Below are 22022 nucleotides of genomic sequence, written 5' to 3' on the forward strand. Positions count from 1 at the left end.
AAGGTTCCTCACAGTGTTACGGGAGGCCAAGGTAATGCCATGCAAAATAAGAATCTGGTTAGATACCATATTTCTAAGATTTTCAGGGCCGAGTACAATAACCTCAGTTTTATCTGAATTAAGAAGCAGAAAGTTAGCGGCCATCCAGGTCTTTATGTCTTTAAGACATTCCTGCAGTTTAACTAATTGGTGTGTGTTATCTGGCTTCATGGACAGATAGAGTTGGGTATCATCAGCATAGCGGTGAAAATGTATACTATGTCTTCCAATGATACTGCCTACACTGTAAAATGTAATATTGTGTGTAACGGCGGATATGTAAAGCTGGCTCATATACACGTAATATAATGTTTTGTGCTTTTATTGTGGTAACTTCCTGTGTAACCGGAAGTGAATGTTGCTAACGGTAACTAGCTTGATGTACAAAAAAGACGGAAGAAAACGGTAAACTATTGCTAACGGAGAAAAGGGAGAGAAAAACATGGTTAAATTGTACAAAAACGAATGGTTTTAGCTACAGTCGACAGGGGAACAAGGTTTGTAATGTACATGATTTAATGTGAGCAATCTGAAACGCATAATATGTATTGTATAGTTTAATAGAAAATGGTTAGACCAGCGTAATGAGCGGTTAAAATGGTGTTACATGAATAACATGGCAATTGTTTTATTTGTTTGTCTAGCTCTTACGTTGGTACGTTGTTTGATACACGGCAAGGAATAATAAAGGTCATTCAACAACCATCAGTTCTGGCCTTGTCAGTTTGACTGGATGCTACAGTAAGAGCTTGACCGCTGCCATTTTGCTACACCACAAGGGCTCAAGGTTTAACGGCAATTCCCACAACGTCCAGCAGATGGCAGAAGCAGGTCAGAGAATAAAACGGTGAAAGACATAAGGAAAATAAAGTTGAAATGGAGGATTCAGAAGAAGACATTAATGAACAGTTTGAAAACAAAGAACAAATATTAAATGAGCTGCAAGATAAAGCTCAAAGTGACTCCACGGTTCCAAGGCGTTCAGAAAGAGCCAAGGTGCCAACGGAAAAAATGCTAACTTATCAGAGGGAAGAGATAAGTAAAAAAGAAAAAAGACTATTAACTCTTTATGAACAATGGAAAATACGAGTGCCAGAAACAAGAGAAAGATTAAAGTTGGACATTTCAGAGAAAGAAATGGCAGATCTTGCAGATGATGTAGAGCAAAGAAAAGATGAACTGCTAAAGTTGTACACTGAAATGAGAAGTCACATTGCACCTTCATCAGACATACGAAGAAAAACCGATGCATGTGAAGCAGTTACTCATGACATCGTGAAAGTCATCCTGGAAAGAATAAGTGGTGTAGATGGAGCTTTTGATGCAGAATATGAAAGAAAACGTCTACGGAGACTATTAGAACATGATTATGCCCAATCCATCTATGGTTCAACTGCAGCATCGAAACGTAGCCAACTGTCTTCAGCCTCACATCTTGCTTCAAAACGAGCAGATGCAGCAGCAGAACTAGCAGCAAAGGAAGCAGAGTACAAGATTGTACAAGAGGAACAAAGACAGAAGAAATGGATAAAGGCTCTAGAAGAGGAGCATAAGAAACAAATGGCAGTTCAAACATCCGAGCTGGAACGCCTGAAAGCCAAAAGGGAGGTGGAAGCCGCTCGCGCCAGGTTGGACGTCTACAACAGAGAGTTATCACAACTTGATGATGCATATTCAGTAAAGATGGAAAAGGTGAACCCAGAGCACACACCCAAACACACTGTACCATCATACACCATACCGGCGCCAACAGCCCCTCCTAGTGTCAGCCAGCTTGCACAGGCGGTACAAGGCAGCATAAGAATAAATAGACTCCCCATGCCAGAACCAACAATGTTTAGTGGTGAGCCAATAAAATTTAGTGAATGGAAATCCACTTTCATGTCACTTATTGAACAAACTGGCATGTCAGCAGCAGATAAACTGTACTATCTAAAAAGGTATGTAACTGGCTCAGCTCGCAAGTGCCTTGAAGGGACTTTCTTCAGAAATGATGAAGAAGCATATAACGACGCTTGGGCAAAGTTAAACCAAAGGTACGGCCAGCCATTCGTGCTACAAAGGGCATTTAGAGAGAAGTTATCTAGTTGGCCTAAAATACAGTCGAGAGATGCTGATGGGCTAAGGAACTTTGCTGATTTTGTGAATGCATGCATGCTTGCCATGCGTCACGTGAAAGGACTGCAAATTCTCAATGACTATGAAGAAAATCAGAAACTGTTGCATAAACTGCCAGACTGGATAAACACAAGCTGGAATAGGCATGTAACAAAGATACTCATGGACAGTAGTGAATTCCCCAGCTTCAGTGAATTTGCCTCCTTTCTCTCACTTGAAGCAGAAGTAGCATGCAACCCAGTCACTTCCATACATGCACTTCGCTCCACGGAAACAAATGATGACAAAAGAAGCACAAGAGAAGTCAAAAGAAACAAGGCAAGTGTATTCAACATTAACACAACTGAACGAGATACAAAGACTAAAATATACAACAGTTCTTCATGCACACTGTGCCAAGAGTCGCATCCACTTATAAAGTGCCCAAACTTTCTGCAAATGACCCTGGAAATGAAAAAGAAACATGTAAAGGATAATAAACATTGTTATGGTTGTTTAAAGCAAGGTCATAGTGCTAAGGACTGCAAACGGCGCCTCACTTGTGAAACCTGCTCTAAGAGACACCCGACCTGTCTTCACAATGAGAACTACAGCATTAGTCTGCAAAGAGAAAGGCAAGATCAAGTGAGTATAGACAATGCAACACAAGGGAACTCACCTGAAAGTGCAACAGCCATGGCGTTAAATGTCGCTAGAGCAGAACACACAGTCAGTACCTCCATGATAGTCCCAGTATGGGTCTCAACGGCTGCTAATCCACAAAGGGAAAAACTAGTCTATGTGCTACTAGACACACAGAGTGACACTGTTTTTATAGATCAGGATGTAACACAGAAACTGCAAGCAAATGTGTGCCCTGTAAAACTCAGACTAACCACAATGATGGGTAAAAACGCAGTAGTAAGCAGCGGAAAGGTGTGTGATCTTCTAGTGAGAGGTTACAATTCAGCAACAGTGCTAAGGCTCCCAACTGCTTACACAAAGGACTACATACCTGCAAATAGAGAACACATACCAACATGTGACACAGCAAAACTGTGGAGTCATTTGTCGTCCATTGTAGATGAGATCCCACCGCTCCTCAGTTGTGAGGTGAGTCTCCTGATTGGTTATACTTGTCCCCAAGCTCTGGTGCCCAGACAAGTACTCTTAGGTAAAGACAATGAGCCATATGCCATCCAGACTGATTTAGGATAGAGCATAGTTGGCAACTCAGTACCATGCAATGCATTAGAGACAACAAGGAGTCTCTGTCACAGAATAACTGTTAAAGAAATGCCTCCATGTACTCCCGCAGATGCAATACGTGCACTGGAAAAGGACTTTAAAGAAAACGAAATAAACGAAAAGATGGTGTCTCAAGACGACCTTAGGTTTCTTGAGAAACTTGAACAAGGCATAACACAAACAGAAAGAGGACATTATGAAATGCCATTGCCATTTAAAGAAAGGCCACAAATGCCAGATAACAGACAACTTGCCGAGAGCAGACTCAATCAGCTCAAACGTAAACTAATGCACGATGAAAAATACAAAAGGGACTATGTCACGTATATGAATGACATTATACAAAGGGGTGATGCCGAAGAGACTGATGATAATGGACCTGAAGGTGAGACATGGTACATACCGCACCACGGCATCTATCACCCAAAGAAACCAGAACGGCTAACGGTAACTAGCTTGATGTACAAAAAAGAGGAAGAAAACGGTAAACTATTGCTAACGGAGAAAAGGGAGAGAAAAACATGGTTAAATTGTACAAAAACGAATGGTTTTAGCTACAGTCGACAGGGGAACAAGGTTTGTAATGTACATGATTTAATGTGAGCAATCTGAAACGCATAATATGTATTGTATAGTTTAATAGAAAACGGTTAGACCAGCGTAATGAGCGGTTAAAATGGTGTTACATGAATAACATGGCAATTGTTTTATTTGTTTGTCTAGCTCTTACGTTGGTACGTTGTCTGATACACGGCAAGGAATAATAAAGGTCATTCAACAACCATCAGTTCTGGCCTTGTCAGTTTGACTGGATGCTACATTGTGTTTAATTAAAAATAGTAAATAGGCTGAACTCAATTTTTATCAATTTGTTATTAGAACTCGATTTAAATAAGTTACCAGTACTTTTTCTGCAAAAACACTGATAAACTCAATTTATTTGAGTTGTCTTAGAAAAACTAAGTAAGCTGGAAGTTTTGCTTCTCAGTGCGGAAGGATGAAAGATGTGTTTTGAAAATGCCACGTCACTACCATCCTCCTCCCTCGGACGGATCAGTCCGCATGTTCATGATGCCAGCATTTTTTATGGAAAATGTTGAGCAAACCTGGAGAAACTTCAGCTCAAGATATTATTGTTGTCATTGCTATGGATCTTTATCTGATACACTGACTTGGTGAGTAAATGTTTACTCTTATTCAAACTGATTTTGTGGCTTCTCTTAGTTTAGCACCAGGTTTATAATCTTGCTAGCTAGTTAGTGTTAGCCTAGCGTTGCTGCTGCCGCTGGGCTCATGTTACTTAAAAATTAACACCACAGCCTTAAAAACCTTAAATAAAAATCCATCCATCCGCTTCCGCTTCTCCTTTCCAGGGTCGCTGGAGCCTATCCCAGCTGTCATAGGGCGAGAGGTGGGGTACACCCTGGACAGGTCGCCAGTCTGTCGCAGGGCTAACACACAGGGACAGACAACCATTCACACCTAGTGGCAATTTGGATTATCCAATTAACCTATCCCCACAAGCTGCATGTCTTTGGACTGTGGGAGGAAGCCGGAGTACCCGGAGAGAACCCACGCAAACACGGGGAGAACATGCAAACTCCACACAGAAAGACCCCGGCCTGACGGTGGAATTGAACTCAGGACCTCCTTGCTGTGCGGCAACAGTGCTAACCACCGTACCACCGTGCTGCCCTATTTAAAAATATGTCTTTGAAATTTTCTGTTGATTGTTTGAAAGAAAAAGTGAGATAAGAGCCCAGACAAAATTCTTCGGGAGGTTCAGCCGTTATGGGTGGGGTGGGGTGTGGGGGGTATTTTCAATCCATAGCCATAACTAACTAACTATATATATCATGTTTAACCTGAGTAGCAAAAGACTGCAGGGGGGTTGAAAACAATACCCCAGGAGTTAGCTGTGCTCACGGCCTTGACCTCCCGGTCAGCTATCGCGCTGGTGGATAACAGAGCTCTCCGAAAATGTGGAAGCACTTTTGCAAATATGTGATATTTTGATAAATTAAGTAGATATTTGAGCATTACACACCTACATTCTCGCCTGAAAATATCTTAAAAGGTTATTTTGTGACCCAGAAAGGATCGCATTTGTCAGCCGCGGTTGTCGGAGCCTGTGCGTACTTGTAAGCGCGGCAATGGCGGAGGACCGCGGCTAAAAAACTTATTACTTTTTCTGGGTCACAAAATAAACTTTTAAGATATTTTCAGGCGAGAATGTAGCTGTGTAAAGTTCAAATATCTGCTCGATTTATCAAGACATCACATATTTGCAAAAATGCTCCGAAGTTTTTGGAGACGTCTATTATTTTTTTCATGCTTTGTGGCAGCTTTTGAACATCTGTGGCATCTATTAATGTCAAATCTAGCCTTTATTTAACAACATAAGCAAACTCTATGTTACAATGATTGCACAGCCATTAAGGATCAAATCAGTTTCTGAAAAATGTTCTGTTTTTTCTCCCTCTGCTTGCTTCTTACTGTCTTTGAGGCTCGGGACCAGCACTCCTGCAGAAAGACATCAACTCAGTGGTAAGTATTTTGGTTTTCCAATATATTAGCAACTGTCAGTTACATTTATATTAATCAGGCTGAACTTTAATCATACTTTAGATCAGCCTGTTTTACTTATTGTTTTATTTGTGCTTTGGTTTGGGGAAGTTGTTTCTTTACTGATCTTTTCCTGCCTTCTGTTATTAGACTTGAGATATGACTGCACTATGCTGTTGCTGGTGACTCCAGTTAATTCTACAAGACATGCTGTGTAAGTAAACAAACAACAACAGTTTAGTCTGCATTTCTTGAAAGATCACATCCCCCAAACTTAGTTTAGAGGGTCTACACTGTATATAGTGAAGTCTGCAAGTTTTCTAAAGGAAAAATTTGTTTTGTGCCCAAATCATGTTGCACATCATTAGAATCAAAGTTATTGGTCATGTTTGCATAGCCCTTTTTAAAATGATGCTTTCATGACATTATTGTATGTTGGGTGGTGGTGGTCAGGGCTATCCAGACTGACAAGTGGGTCATTGAATGTCACCTCTCCGGTGGGGAGGGAGCCTGAGATCGTCTAAATTGGAGTCTGTTCTATACCAAATGCAGAAAAAAATGTTTTAAGAAAGCAATTAAGTTCATGTTCCAAAGAATATGATTGCTTGCTTGCAGGACACCAGGAGAGATGAGTCCTCCGTCACAGATGGTGTGGTCAGTGAAGATGGTCGCCTGCAGGTTCAAGCTCATTGCATCTCCAACCCACATCCACTGCCACTGTACTTAAGGGAAGTTAAAGACTTTCTTCTGCACTTATATTTGGATCACCTCGATCCATGATAGTCATTCAGGCAGTAATGCCTGGACTGGAAACAAGCCATCCTTAAAATAATACAACATTCCAGCTCCTGTGTTGGAATGAAAAACAAATGTGTTGTTTAAATTAGAGACTGCACTTGTGACAGAACAATAAATATTTTATTTTGATTATATAAGTAATGTAAGTACAACACAAACTTGTGGTAGGCCTAAACTTATTTTCAGAATAATTACATCTGAGACTTTGTTTCATTGTAAGATTATAACAGTGATGGCAATATAATTGTTTGTTGTTCAGCAGAACAGTGTCCAGTATGTTGGCTGTTATACTTTGTTGTGTTTGAAAATAAAAGTTGGGCTGATTTTAACATCGTTACAAAAAGCGTTGTTAATTATTTTTAATCATATTCATGGTACCACAAATTGTTTTTTCATTTAGTTGAACTTGAAATGTTTGTCAGTAGGTAAACAATTACTATTGTACAGTCAGAAATATCAAATTATTTTTAATACTGCAGACTTGCAATGTATAAGTTGTCTTAACAGTCATCTTAAATAAGCTTTACTTAGTTTTTTTGAGGCAACGAATTTCCTTAGCTTTTTTGAGTTCTGGGAACTAACAAGGCTGTACAGTGTACTCAAAATGAGTAAGTTGCCCTAACTTGGTCATCTTAAGTAAACTTGATCCAATTTTTTTGAGTTCTGGGAACAAATGAGCTTGTACAGAGTGCTCAAAATAAATAAGTTGTCCTAATTTAGTCATTTTTAGCTAAGCTTTACTCAATTTTTTTGAGGCAACAAGTTTCCTTAGTTTTTTAGTTTTTTTGAGTATAATGTAAACAGAACTGGTCCTAGCACTGAACCCTGTGGAACACCATAATTAACCTCAGTGTGTGAAGAGGACTCTCCATTTACATAAACAAATTGGAGTCTATTAGATAGATATGATACAAACCACTGCAGCGCAGTACCTGTAATACCTACAGCGTGCTCTAATCACTCTAATAGGATATTATGGTCCACTGTCAGAGGCTATAAGAAGATCATTTGTAACCTTCACTAAAGCTGTTTCTGTGCTGTGATGAGCTCTGAAACCTGACTGAAACTCTTCAAATAAGCCATTCCTCTGCAGATGATCTGTTAGCTGTTTGACAACTAACTTCTTTGAGCGTCCGAACAGACAACGGCATCACGGAATATTTTAACATCGATACTGGTGTGCGACAAGGCTGCGTCCTATCGCCATTCCTATTTAACATCGCCATAGACCATGTCATGCGCCGAGCAATTGGACCGAACACGATGGGGGTCGCCGGACGTGATCCCCTGCAGCAGTTCACAGATTTGGACTTTGCGGACGATATAGCCTTACTTGCACCAACACTCCGGGCTCTTCAGAAAACAACCTCATCTTTGGAAAGCGAAGCAGCACCGATAGGACTCAGGATCAGCGGTGAGAAGTCGAAGATTATGCGAGTTGGTTACGCTACACCATCAAACACAGCGGTTACTGTGAATCAGCAGCAGCAGCTAGAAGAGGTGGACAGGTTCATGTACCTGGGTTGCACTTTTAGCAGTGACGGGGACGTGGAGCATGACATTAAGTGCAGAATTGGGAAAGCATGGGCAGCCTTTAAACGACTACGACCTATATGGATGACCACCGCACTGCCTTTATCAACCAAGTTGCGGCTCCTGAAGACCATCGTTATACCGACGGCACTGTATGGAGCGGAGACTTGGAAATCAACTGCAAAGATCAACCGCCATCTTGACGTCTTCCAACAACGTTGTCTTCGACGGCTGCTCAAGATCACATATCGGGATCGCATTACCAATGAGGAAATATATCGCCGTGCGGGAGTAGAGCCGCTCCATGTCCAAGTCACCAAGCGTCGGTTCAGATTTGCTGGTCACATCCTTCGGCTACTGGACGCGAGGCCTGCCCGTGTCGCAGTTCTGTGGAACCCGAAGAATGGAAAGAGACGGCGAGGAAGACCCAAAATAACAGGGAGGAGGACTTTCCTTGAAGATTTACGTTCAGTTGAACTGTCATGGGATGAAGCAACAACTGCCACGATAGACCGAGTTCGATGGCATTCTCTTGTCGCCCGATGCGCCGATCGGCGGGGGAGGATCTAAGTCTAAGTAAGTCTTCTTTGAGCAGTTTTGTAGGAATGGGATCTAAAACACACGTTGATGGTTTGGAGGAAGTAATTACTGAAGTTAACTCAGAAAGATCATTAGGAGAAAAAGAGTCTAAATGAATATCAATGGTACTGAAAGTAGCTGTAGATAATGTTACATCTGTGGGATGATTATTGGTAATTTTTTCTCTAATGGTTAAAATTTTATTTGTGAAGAAGTTGAAGTCATTACTAGTTAACGTTAAAGGGATGGTTGGCTCAACAGTGCTCTGACTTTTTGTCAGCCTGGCTACAGTGCTGAAGAGAAACCTAGGGTTGTTCTTATTTTCTTCAATCAGTGACGAATAGTAAGATGTTCTGGCTTTGCAGAGGGCTTTCTTATAAAGCAACAAACTATTTCTCCAGGCTAAATGATGATCTTCTAAATTTGTGACACGCCATTTCCTCTCCAGCTTCCGAGTCATCTGCTTTAGGCTACGTGTTTGAGAATTATACCACGGAGTCAGGTACTTCAGATTTGAGACCTTAGTTTTCACAGGAGCTACAGTATCCAGAGTCGTACGTAGTGAGGAGGTAAAATTATTAACAAGATGATCGACCTCTGTTGGGGTAGCATTCAGGTAGCTGCTCTGCTCTGTGTTGGAACAGGGCATTGAAGATGATAACAGTGGGTGGATTACATTTACTGTGGCATCTACTGTGATAAAGTCTACTCCCCACTGCTGTGTAATCAATTATTGTAAATGTAAATGTTATCAGGAAATGATCAGACAGGAGAGGGTTTTCAGGAAACACTGATAAATGTTCAGTTTCTATGCCATATGTTAAAACAAGATCTAGAGTGTGATTAAAGTGGTGGGTGGGTTCTTTTACATTTTGAGGGAAGCCAATTGAGTCTAATAACAGATTAAATGCGATGTTGAGGCTGTCATTTTTTGCATCTACATGGATGTTAAAATCACCCACAATAATTATTTTATCTGAGCTGAGCACTAAATCAGATAAAAAGTCTGAGAAATCAGACAGAAACTCTGTGTAAGGCCCAGGTGGACGATAGATGGTAACAAGTAAGACTGGTTTCTGAGTTTTACAGCTGGGGTGGACGAGGCTAAGCATCAGGCTTTCAAATGAATTAAAAGTCTGTCTTGGTCTTTCGTTGATTAATAGGCTGGTGTGAAAAATTGCTGCAACACCGCCCCCTCAATAGGAGCTGACTATTTATTAGTGCTGTAGATCCACGGTTATGGATACCCCGAGTGAGAGTCAACATTGAGCATTTTGGCAAAAAGCTTCAAGGAGGAGCAGGAATTTACCAAGTACAAGCATAAGATGTTGTCCCAGGTTTTTCTCCTTCTTATTTTGAACTCCTTCCTGTCTCCCAGTCTTTCCATTGGTGGACACTTTAGCTACTTTAGTTTATAACCTAGCTAAGCCTGGTGACTGATTATGGACTGTAATAACTAACAGATTATTATATAACTGACAGGTTGATAGTCAGTCAGTGGGGTTAGCATTCATTTGTAGAAGCATCAGACACATGAATTAGAACAACAACAGTGCCAATGTTAAATATGTGGATATGTAAAGAAGAACTGCTCAGCAAGAGAGGTGTGATGTTACTCTGGGGCATTTCGTCAGTGGTTATCCTCAGTTATCCATTGTTAGCCACAGACAACTGACAATAGAAATGACACTGGAAGCAAAGTTGGGGTGGATATGGGTTGGTAAAGTTGTGTTCATTACAACATTCTTTGTTTATGGCATTCTATAATCTTCTATAATGTGTCACATCATGAAAGGGTTATTTATCATTTGCTATAAATATACTTCCATAGGTTTTACTAGAATGGCTGACTTAACACACACACTAGCCATCCATCCTCTTCTGCTTATAGGAAATATGTAGTCTGGAATAATCCTTATGTGTTAATCTGAAGCTCCATGTTATTATTCACTCCCTTTTGAATAACTAAAAGAAAACAATATTATGAGTTGACCCTGTATTAAAATAATTGCCCCTGACAGCTTGCCTTTCTTCTGTGTTGCCTAAACTAGTTTTGATTTCCTGATGTAGGCTTACTGTCTGCAGTTCAAGTTATCTGTTACTTCAGTGACACTGATTTATTTTCCTATAATTTGGTGAGAGAGGTATATCCATTCATGCATGGCTTTTCATCAAATCTACCTTTATTTATTCAATCTTGCATTTATTATTTACTCATCCTTTTCCGCTTATCCTTGTGCAGCCTGACATATATTAGCCCCAAGTTATGACAGATGTCTACCAAGAAGCTTTCCAATATGGATCTCTCCCAGAAAGTTTTAAGGAAGCTATAACATAGTTAATACCAAAGAAGGACAAAGATTGAACAAACCCAGCTAATAATAGACACAAGCCTAAAAAATTTTGACTGTAAAATACTGTCAATAATATTAGCACCCAGGTTAGAGAGGGTGCTAGCGCAAATTATAAGATATTAAATATTAATAAGAATCATAAGTAGCTTTTGTTAAGAATAGGCTTCAGCTGATAACATGAGGAGACTTCTGCATCTCATTTGGGCAAATAGAAACAAGTCCTCCCCTATTTTGGCTAAATCTTTAGATGCCCAGAAAGCTTCTGACAGGGTTGACTGGGACTTCATGTTCAAGGCATTATCCAAATTTGGTTTTGGTGACGGCTTCTGTAGATGGGTAAGACTTCTATATCCAAGCTGGATCTGGATCTGAGCGATCCAGGGTTCCTGAGCAGTTATGGATCTGTATTTTATTATATGTGTTTTTGATGTTGCTGTCCCTCGTGCTCCCTGCTTGCAGGTATGTGTGTGTGGGTGTGTATGTGTCTGGGAGCACCTGTTTACAGGTGCCTTCAGGCCTGGTAGGTGTGGCCTTGCCAGGTGGTTGGCCACACCTGAAGACCATCACACAGCTGATCAAGCCCCGTCGGAGGAGCTACTTAAGAGTGTAGTGGAGCTCTCTCTGACGCTGGGTCATTGCGTGGTTTCACGTTAGTCTCTTGACCAGTTACTAAGTTTAGTCTGCTGCATTGTGGTGTGTCTGATGGCTCCCTCTCTGTTATTTCCCCAGGAGAAGTGTGGAGACGAGAGGACAGCGAGCACGGGGTGCTCAGACACTGAGGAGTGGAGACAGGAACACTAGCACTGGGAAGAGGACATGTCACGGGAGTTGGGAACGCACTGAGGATTTATTGTTATGTTTTCCATTCACTGTAAATAAACGCACTGCTAAGCTAAGAGTCGAGCATTTGGGTCCTCCTTCCTCACATCCCCACGGTTGGCTGGCGTTAACCGTGACAGATGTTCCTTTAAGTTGATGATATATTAGTACTAAGCCAAGATGCCATTAATTCTGTGTCAGCATTATTAGTTGAACTGGCTAAACACTGGACTGAAGAAAATTCAGATCTGGACTAGATTTTGATTGAAAGAGAAATTGCCTCTCCTTTCACACCGATAGAGGTATTAGCACAAGCTAAAAACAAGAAAACCCCATTTTACCACACTCCAAGACTACGTGGTAGAAAGCATGCACAAAAATATAATATATCTCATAAATGTCAAAAGTATTCATGTTTATGGTTCAACATGAACACCAGTATTGGTACACACTGTTTTTGGGCTCAATGGTGACAGAACACTACACCATTTATTCAAAGGAGGTGATTTTATTTTGTTATGACCTGACTAGGGACCAGGTCATAGCATGGCAGCCACAGGAAACAATCTCATGTCATTACATGGTGTTTATTTACAGAAATATGAGGAAAAACAACCAAATAGGGTAAACTGAGGCCAAAATAATAAATTAACCCTTACCCACACCCCTTCCTCACCCACAACAGAGAACCTCAGCCTGCACTTGTCATAGGCTTGACTGGTCAGGCACGGGGAAAGAAAGTGAACCTCTCTCATCAGCGGTTTTCCAGGCTCTATATATAGGGTGGCGTCCTCAGGCTCACCAATCACAGCTGGGCACCTGCACAGTTGAATTACCATACAACCAAAGTTAACACAGTTTCCATAACATAATGCACTTTTTTGGAAAGCAAATCATATGCCAGTGGTCAGAACAAATTCATTTGTTTGAGTCATTTTTGGAATTTTTTGCAAATTATTGTATTGCTTGTTTTTTTGTTTTTGTTTTTTTTTAAAAGCACCCAGATATATCAAGGCACTAACCCCATACTGCATTTTTCCATCATGTACCATAAAGTATCCCTGTGGTATGAAACGTGCCCCTGGAACACCAACAGTCTTAGGATGACCTGGAAAAACGACCTTGCCTGTACATTTGATGATGATTCATGGGAGAATATTATTTCCAAAAATGGAACATTTGTCAGGGAAGCCAGAAGCAAATTTATTCAATATAAAATATTCAATTTGACCCATTTTATATAATCTAGAAGGAGTGTAGTACTTCCCATTAAGGAAATAATTTGAATTATAAAATATGTATACATATATATAAATTCCCCATCTTGCTCCTGCAGGCGGTCTTTATCCTTCAAGCTCAATTCCTCTACCAGAGGCCTGGGAGCTTGAGGGTCCTGCACAGTATCTTAGCTGTTGCTAGACCTGTGCTCTTCTGAACAGAGATCTCAGATGTTGCTCTTGAGATCTGCTGCAGCCACTTGCCTAGTTTGGGGGTCACTGCACCAAGTGCTCCAGTTACCACAGGGACCACTGTTACCTTCACCCTCCACATCTTCTCGAGATTTTCTCTAACCCCTTGGTATTTCTTTAGCTTTGCGTGTTTCTTCTTCGTGATGTTGGTGTCATTCCGTATAGCTACATCTATCACTACAGCTGTCTACTGCTTCTCCACCACTAATATGTCCATCACCAGTTTGTCTGTCTGTATCCAGAAGTTCCACAGGATCTTAGCTCGGTCATTCTGAACCACCCTTAGGGGGGCATCTCACATTTTGATCTCGGGACTTCCATTCGACAAAAAACAAGAATTCAGATCAGTTCCATTTTATTTATACAGCGCCAAATCACAACAACAGTTGCGTCAAGGTGCTTTATATTTTAAGGTAGATACCCTACAATAATACATACAAAGTGTGCTATTGCATTGGCACACTTAATAATAAATCCAAGGAATAATATTCCTACTGAATAGGCATACTTGAAGGGGACATGAAACACTAAATGTATAATGGCTAATTTACACTAGTGACCCCTGCTCTCAAAAACTGACATAGATGTAATTCTGTTTTTGAAGCTGGATTCACGAAACCAGTGCTTAAAGTCAGTTTTCAAAACATGTTTAACACCATCTTCTGTCGGTACAGAACGTTATGTCACCGGGTTGGTTGGTTGCCTTCAGTAGACTTACATTACTGTATCATGGTTAACTAGTAACAGAACCAATAACTCAGGGGAAGATAAGGAGACAAAAATAAAAAAATCAGTTTAAGGTGGTTGTTTTTGTGCTGTCTCTGCTTGCAACAATGAGTTTTATGTTAAAACCAAGGAAATACATTTCCACTTCAATAACAAATCTAATAAGAAGTGTGCAATTGCATAGGCACACTTAACTAAAAAAAAAAAATCTGAGTGTGCGTGTGCTACTACTGGGTCAGTCTTCAGAAGAAAACAGAATTTAACAGGTTGTATGAAGACAATCAGAAGCAAAGAACTGATGAGTTTTAGTCTGAGAGAGAAAGGGTGACATCAGCACACAGATGTGAAGACAGGTTGCTATGGCAGCTAAAGTCAGTGAAAGGAGGGGGAGGTGTGGACAACCCTCCTGTCCGTGTCAGGGTGAGGTACAGAAAGAACCAGAGAAGATTTTGCTTGTACTTTTGTCTTGATGGTTCCCAAGACAAAACTGCAAGTCTTATCAGAAAAATTCTTTAACCGATGGAAAGATCCAAACTGCAAAGATCTAAATTTTCTTGTTTGTGGTGTTCATTATCTGCATGTGGTCACTACAGAAAGACAGCCTGCACCACGGATTATAAGCCAAAATTTGGGAGTCCTTTTCTTATTGTTCCCTATGAGTGAGGTAGATGGAGGGGACATGCTTTGGTGGTATTTATGAGAGATATACATTATATTTCTAGAGCAAAATGTTTGGGCATGAAATAAAGAGAAATATAATTTTTGTCTTTCAGATTATTCTCCAGGCTCAAAATTTACAGTGGGTGATGTCATCGCACAGTGGTGGAAAAATTCCATGAATGAGTAACGGACTGAGATAGAATGAGGATGAAGTTACACATCTGTGAGAACCAGTTGCTATGGCAACTAAAATGGAAGGAACAACAGCTGATTCCATGTAAAAAGAAATAGCAGATGCTAAGTGGGAGTGTCAGAATCTAATGGCAGCATGTGTAGAGAAGGTGTGGCTGCACTTACCCCTGTAATCTTCCAGTGTAACACCTTGTAATTTATGTACTTTTAAAGATTAAAGTCTGAAGACAGTTTAACATATATTATATCTTTAATATAAAAGCACTTTAATATCTGTTTCATTCTGAGTTATTTTGAAAGTACATATTAAACAGCAATGAGCATCCTTTACAGTCCAGATGAGTAGCTTTAAATTTTAGGAGCTTTAATTTTGAAAGCCCAGAACACTTCCTATAACACCTGTGAGTTATTAAACCCTTAACTGACAGGTGTATAGTGAGACAACTCAAACAAAAGAATAAAGGTAAGATTCATTTCAATGTTTTTTTTAATTTGGAAGACAAAAATACTCAAACATTCAAACACATCACATTTATTCATATGATTATTGTCTATACAATTTACAATAATGAATTACACTTAAATATCTGTTTACATAATACCAAATGGAATCACTGGGGAAGCCATGATAAATTAAATATAGAAAAGCTGTTCCTGTTTAACTACTGCCAAAAGCCACAGAGTTATTAGATAATCAGGCCAGAGAGAACCCGTTAGAATTAATAAATTATAAGCACCCACTGAGTTTACAATACTGACTTACAGCCTAAATAGGATGTAAGTCAGTATTATGTATAAGCAAAACAAAATGTATATATGAAATAAGAAATACGCCCATCAAATAATGTACTCTGAACCAGAGAATAAGTGAAACATATTCATGAAAAACATACAGTAATCAATATGGATAAGATAAGATAAGATAAGATAAGATGACCTTTATTAGTCCCACAGGTGGGAAATTTGTTTTGTTACAGCAAAAGTGCAAAGTTATGTAGCAGAAATTAGAAAACACTGGAATCCAATAAAATCCAATAAAATAAAATAAAATACTATATACAATAGAATAAAATAGAAATACAAATACTATATACAACTGAGTAGGAAAATACAAAAACACAACTTCGTCAGAAGAAGAATTGCACAAGAATTGCACATATAGTAGTCTTATTGCACATGTGTGGGTTTGTGTGTTTGATCAGCTGCAAAAGTCTTTATTGTGGAGTCTGACAGCAGTGGGGAGGAAAGACCAGCGAAATCTCTCCGTCCCACACCGTGGGTGCCGCAGTCTCCCACTGAAGGAGCTGCTCAGTGCTGGAGCTGCTCAGTGCTATACCCTGTGCAAAATTATTAAAAATGCCAGCTGGTGACATCTGTTCTGCACCTATTTTAGTTTAATGAAGCACACTTTAAATGGGGTTGTGATAAATGTAATAAATGTTCAGTTCACCTGATTGGAGACAGGCTGTGATATGTAAAGGTTATCAATCAGTGTCTGCTTTTCAGTAGTTGCAACAATAATAAGTGTAAATCCTCTTTGCTGAAACAGTTCATATATGCTTTTTTTCCCCCCTCTGCTCATAAGGTCCTTATTGTCTCTGCAAACAATGATTGGTTGGTGAGTCATCGTGAGTTCATAAGGCTTTGCATTTGTACTAAAAACCTTGTGTCAGTCAGTCATATTTTGCAAATCCTTTCGGGCCTCAGCTGTAAGACAGCTCGTATAGTACACTGCAACTCCACCAGTATTTGTCTTTGCCATATCTGTATAGTTTGTGTAGAAGACAAGTCTGCTGCATGTGACCATGTTGCATTCTTCCAGCTGGAACTGGGGAGAAACAGTGGAAGTGGGTTTCTGTTATGCATAAAACATCAGCAAGTCTGAGTTCATGATGCCATTTCATGCACTCAGTGTTAGATGGGAGCCCTTGTGGTTTGTGGTGAATAAACATGTCAATGTCTGGATTCTTGTGTCAACTGATTTTACAAACTTCAACAGTGGTCTTGTGTTCTCAAATAATCAGTGTCTAATACTTTTGAGTGCATCTCTGATTGCAGGATCGACATAGATTTTCTTCATTTTTTGTCCTTTAAGTGAGGTTGTGCAGCTGAGGGTGACATAGCCCATTATCAATATAAAAAAAGCTCTTTTGAATCCAGAGCTATCTCATCAATTATCAGAATCTCAGCATTTGAAAGTGCAGCTCTCACTTTGTCAAGTGTATTCCCTAATCCCTCATATGGTAGTTCTACAGGTCTTGGCAGTTTCAGAATAGAGTGCAATGTTTTTCCAAAGATGTTAAAAGCTGTAGTGCTAGTAAAGGTAGTCAGCAACACTGTAGTCTGGGACATCTCCTTGATCATGGAATCTGGGGCTTACAATCTTTTGACAAAGTGCAATGGTCTTTTACCTGAAAGTAATTATTTCCTAGATATCATCAAGAAGCTAGACATTAAATTCACTTACCAAGCCAAATTGGTGGTATTAAAGGCTGCTGTAATCTTTTAAAGCAAACAAAACAACAACGACAAAAAAAAACCTCCAGTAGGAACTGTCCAATCACGCAATCACGTTCATGTTCTTATGGCAGGGAGATAGCCAGGTGATTTTCACTGGCTGCTAATCACTCTGTGTATGTCAAAGGTTAGGCTCAGACTTTTTAAACAGGCCACATCTTTATGGGATATTTCAAAATTCTTTCACAGTGAGTGCCAACAACTCTACAAAATATTTAATTTTAATGTTTGTAAAGTTTATTATATGGACATGGTGACAGTGTGAAGACAGCCTGCGCCAGTGATTTTCAGCGAAAATTTGGGAGCTGTTCTCCATGAGTGAGGTCAATACAGGAGGCTGTGCTTTGGTGACATATATGCACTGTAAAAAATTATTGTGTGGAAAAACAGAACATGTCCTGGTAATTTTCTCCCAGGACATTTTTTGTGTTTTTAGAGATGTTCAGATTTGTCCATAAATGACAAAACGGAAAATTCTGTAGCTTTACTGTAAACGCCATACTATGTATGGACATTTCTTTTAACTATATAAATGAAAATTCAGTTTATTCACAATATATATCTGTTCCATTAATGCACATTTCCGTCAATAGAAAAATTTAAAATTCTCTTTAAATTATAGTTTATAGGTACTTCCCCTGTAACTCATTAAATATACTTCTTTATATCCTTAGCTGTACATTTCTAAACAATTAGTCAGGCCCCGAGAGATTCCCGCTGTGCAGCCCTGTATTGAGCCCTGTGTTCTCCTCTGCCCTTTGTCACGTCGTACCCTCACTATGCTGTGTGCCTAGTTTTCACAGTGCCTAGTTTTCAGATCCTGGTTTATTTTCTAGTGTTGTGGAGCCCTCATCAGTACTCTGCTATACTCACCTGTTGGAGATCCAGGCTAATCTATAGGCAATAGACAAGGCCGGCTTTGCTGCTTGTGCTTAGTGTTTTTCTCTTGTGCCCTTTGCAGTCTCTTGTATCACCATTCACATTACCTGCAGTTTCAGACGCTGGTCGCTACCTCTTGGCTTTCACACGCCGCCTTCCCTTTCACACACCAAGATCTGGGGGCTGACCAGGATGCCGGTGACAAATACAGAGCGGATCTGGAAGCCAGCAATGGTGACAAAGAACCTCGGTTGACAAGGCACACAGCAGGCTTAGGTTTCTGTAGCTGAGGCTGCACAAGACATATAACATACTAAACGGATGAACGGATAATTGGAGGTGAGCTTCCCTCCCTCCAAGACATCTACAGGAAGCGGTGCCTGAGGAAAGCGGGGAGGATCATCAAGGACTCCAGTCACCCCAGCCACAAACTGTTCAGACTACTTCCATCAGGAAGGAGGTTCTGCAGTATCCAGTCCCGTACCAGCAGACTGAGAGACAGCTTTTTCCACCAGGCCATCAGACTGCTGAACACTTCATAGACACCTCACCCTCACTACTGGAACTTCAGCATTATGCACTCCATACTGTACATTAATGCCACTGTTTTGCACATACCAACCTCTGTGTATTTTATATATCTTATTTTATTGTTTACTTTATTTCATTTGTAAAACATGTATATACACACTATATACACACACACACACACATAGAAAAACATATTTAGTACACACGTTCAGTAATGTATATACCTTTATATATTGTTCATATATTTATTACTTTTTAGATTAGCCATTTTTTATATTTTGCTTGTTTTACGTTATTGTATTTTTGCACAACTCTGTTGCTTGTGAAGCTCGCACACAAGAATTTCACTCACATGTACTGTACCAGTGTACCTGCACATGTGACGTGACAATAAAAGTGATTTGATTTGATTTTGATTTGATTACTTAGGTTGCTGTAGCTCAGGCAATAAGGGCACACAGCAGGCTCTTCTGACAGCTGCAGCTGATGTTGGCCATTCTCTCGCTGGAACAGGTGTAGGCACCTGCCGGACACCAGCCACCCACACCTGAGGAACTGGGTCTTAGCTGGCCTCACCCTGGGGACCAGTGCAGGGACCCACCAAGCACCAGCTGCCTCCTCCCGAGGAACAGGTCCAGGTGCAGATGTGAAGTAGGCACTGACTACCCTCTGGTGAAGGAACAGGTGAAGCCTGAACACCAGCTGTCCCCACCTGTGGAAATGGTACAGGTGCAGGGAGAAGCTGGGTCCCATCCATCCTGGGATCATGAACAGGGACCAGCTGAGTCCTAGCCTCCCTGCTTTGAGGGACTGGTACAGGAGCAGGGAATTGCTGGACCTTAGTCACCTTCACCTGGGGAACTGGAATGAGTGGAGAGGTAGGCTCAGAAATTATCACAGGTGCAAAAACAAAAACAGTCTCAAGAGCACAACAGTCTTTAGGAGGGGCCCAGAGACCCTTGCAGGGAAACACTGGCAGCCTCTGAAATAATGGACTCAGCAACACATATTGCTGTCTTTCAATATTCAAGATTCAAGATTCAAGATCCTTTTATTTGTCATGTACATAGTTATACAAGTATAACGCGCAGTGAAATGTGAGCTGATACACTCCTCGACTGTGCAAAATAGAGAGAGAAAAACATTATATACAGTAAGTAAGTAAATATATACAATAGATATTCATTAGAAGATGAGGAGGCTAGAGAATGAGCAGGGAGAGGAGAAGCTGGAGAGTGGCAGGGAACAGGTTGAATTCGCGAACTCTAATTGATAGAGGATCAGGCAGGGGACGTGCTGCGGAGGAGGCGGTCCGTCAACTTTGAGCACCTCCAAGAACCAGTTTGGTCCCATTGAAAGATGACCTATGTTCCGGGGCCTGCTGGGATTCCCACTTCCTAGAACCCACGGATCGTTGATCTCATCTGTACTATGCTGGGTCCATGTTATGGTCACATCGTTCTGTCATGTAGTGTCAGGCAGAGGTAGGACCCAAACACAGGAATCAAAACAAAAGGGATACCTGAAAGAGGCAACTTTATAGCTGTGACTATTTAAATGCAAGAGTACTAACAAACAAAAAGCTCAGGAACTAGAAACTGGAAATAAACAACTAGGTTACAACTAGGAATTAACAAGGGAAACAAGGGAAACATGACACACATGGAACACACAGCAAACACTCTCCAATCAGTGCAACAGGGGGAAAAAAAAATATTCTAACAAAAAATGCAATGTGAATGCTGGAAGATTTGAAATGAAATGCCAAAAAAATATTTGAAACATCCAAAACTGAGCTTACTAAACCAGCTTGATTGCATTAGATTCCAAAGATATCAGCCACATAATTGTAAAAAGTGTAAAGCGCACCAAAAACTGAATAATGTGCTGAATAAATCCAAAAAAGTACCTAAAATGAATTTCATTTGCTGAAATTTTCCTTTCCAAAAGTAAAGAAAAAAGCTAGACTTGGAGCTGAAGGTCAGTGAAATGTAGATGTGCAAAAGGGTTAGGTTTGTGTATGGGGTTTCCTATGCCCCCTGAATGCACCATCGGTGTGCATGTCCGCAGCTTTAGTTCAGAGACAAACGGCAGCCAAACAACGGACAGTGTGTGCGTTCATAAGACCAAACCACGCACACACACACAATACAAAGAATGAGAACTTTATTCCTGGACTCTGCCTGTTTGTTCTTCTCACATCTGAACATTTGCAAGTGTTCTGACCCGACACTCTGAAGTGATTGCTGCCAGCTCAGATTTCTTTAACCCTTCTAAACATTTGGTCCTTCGAGCCGGATGAGAGCAACTGCTTCAGCCTTATATGTTCAGAATGGAAGACCGATACCCATACCGAGAGTCTGACCACCCACACAGACATAGCAAGCTGCCATCATACCTCCAGAACTATGAAGTGGACGACCTCGCTAAGAACCGACTCTCACATGATGATCAGGGCAAACATTGTACTCATCCTGAAATTCTGCAATATATTCATCATATGAAAGAGGAACACAACCAACTCCGACTAGATGTGCAACGCCTGACAGAACTGATCTCTAGCTCACCTGTACTAGCTCCACAGCATGCCACATCACGGTCTGGACTTTGTGAGGATGTGACATCAACCACACCTGCCCCCACTAGTAAGCTGGTGCCAATCAAAGGTCAGAAGAGCCCACATCAGCATGAAAGTGCTCCACAGGTGCCATTTGGGGATGAGTCTCAACATCCAAAGGACAGCCAGCAGGGCCTGATCGAGGAGCTCACTCACAGTCTAAATGAAGCAGATCTTGACAGGGAGTGCAGCGCACAGTCACCATCACCTTCAGTTGACTCATGCCCTGAATCTCAAAATTTTCTTCCACCAATGACACCAGGTGAGAGGCCCCCTCCACTTCAAGTGTCAGCAGCAATGGGATGGTCACCGCATTATGCAGGCCAAAGAAGGGTTGATGAGGTGTATGCTCGTCACCACAGGAACTACAGTCAGCCTACCACTTCTCCTAGATTGCCA

The 22022-nt window shown here is 40.8% G+C and overlaps 1 protein-coding gene across 2 annotated transcripts; it reads left to right on the forward strand.

The window, feature by feature from the left end:
• Positions 1-416: 416 nt before the first annotated feature.
• On the forward strand, positions 417-4184 carry LOC120435664. 2 transcript variants are annotated; one of them, XR_005609810.1, is made up of 3 exons: positions 417-536; positions 684-3960; positions 4108-4127. XR_005609810.1 is itself a non-coding variant. In XM_039605485.1 (2 exons), the coding sequence occupies exon 2, from the start codon at positions 916-918 to the stop codon at positions 3352-3354; it is 2439 nt and encodes an 812-aa protein (XP_039461419.1). In that variant the 5' UTR covers positions 417-536; positions 684-915; the 3' UTR covers positions 3355-4184. The 2 variants fall into 2 exon arrangements, 1 of the variants encoding a protein (XP_039461419.1); XM_039605485.1 differs by having other exon boundaries at positions 684-4184.
• The last annotated feature ends 17838 nt before the right edge of the window (positions 4185-22022 follow it).

Source organism: Oreochromis aureus, linkage group 22, assembly GCF_013358895.1.
Source record: "Oreochromis aureus strain Israel breed Guangdong linkage group 22, ZZ_aureus, whole genome shotgun sequence".
NCBI lineage: Eukaryota > Metazoa > Chordata > Actinopteri > Cichliformes > Cichlidae > Oreochromis > Oreochromis aureus.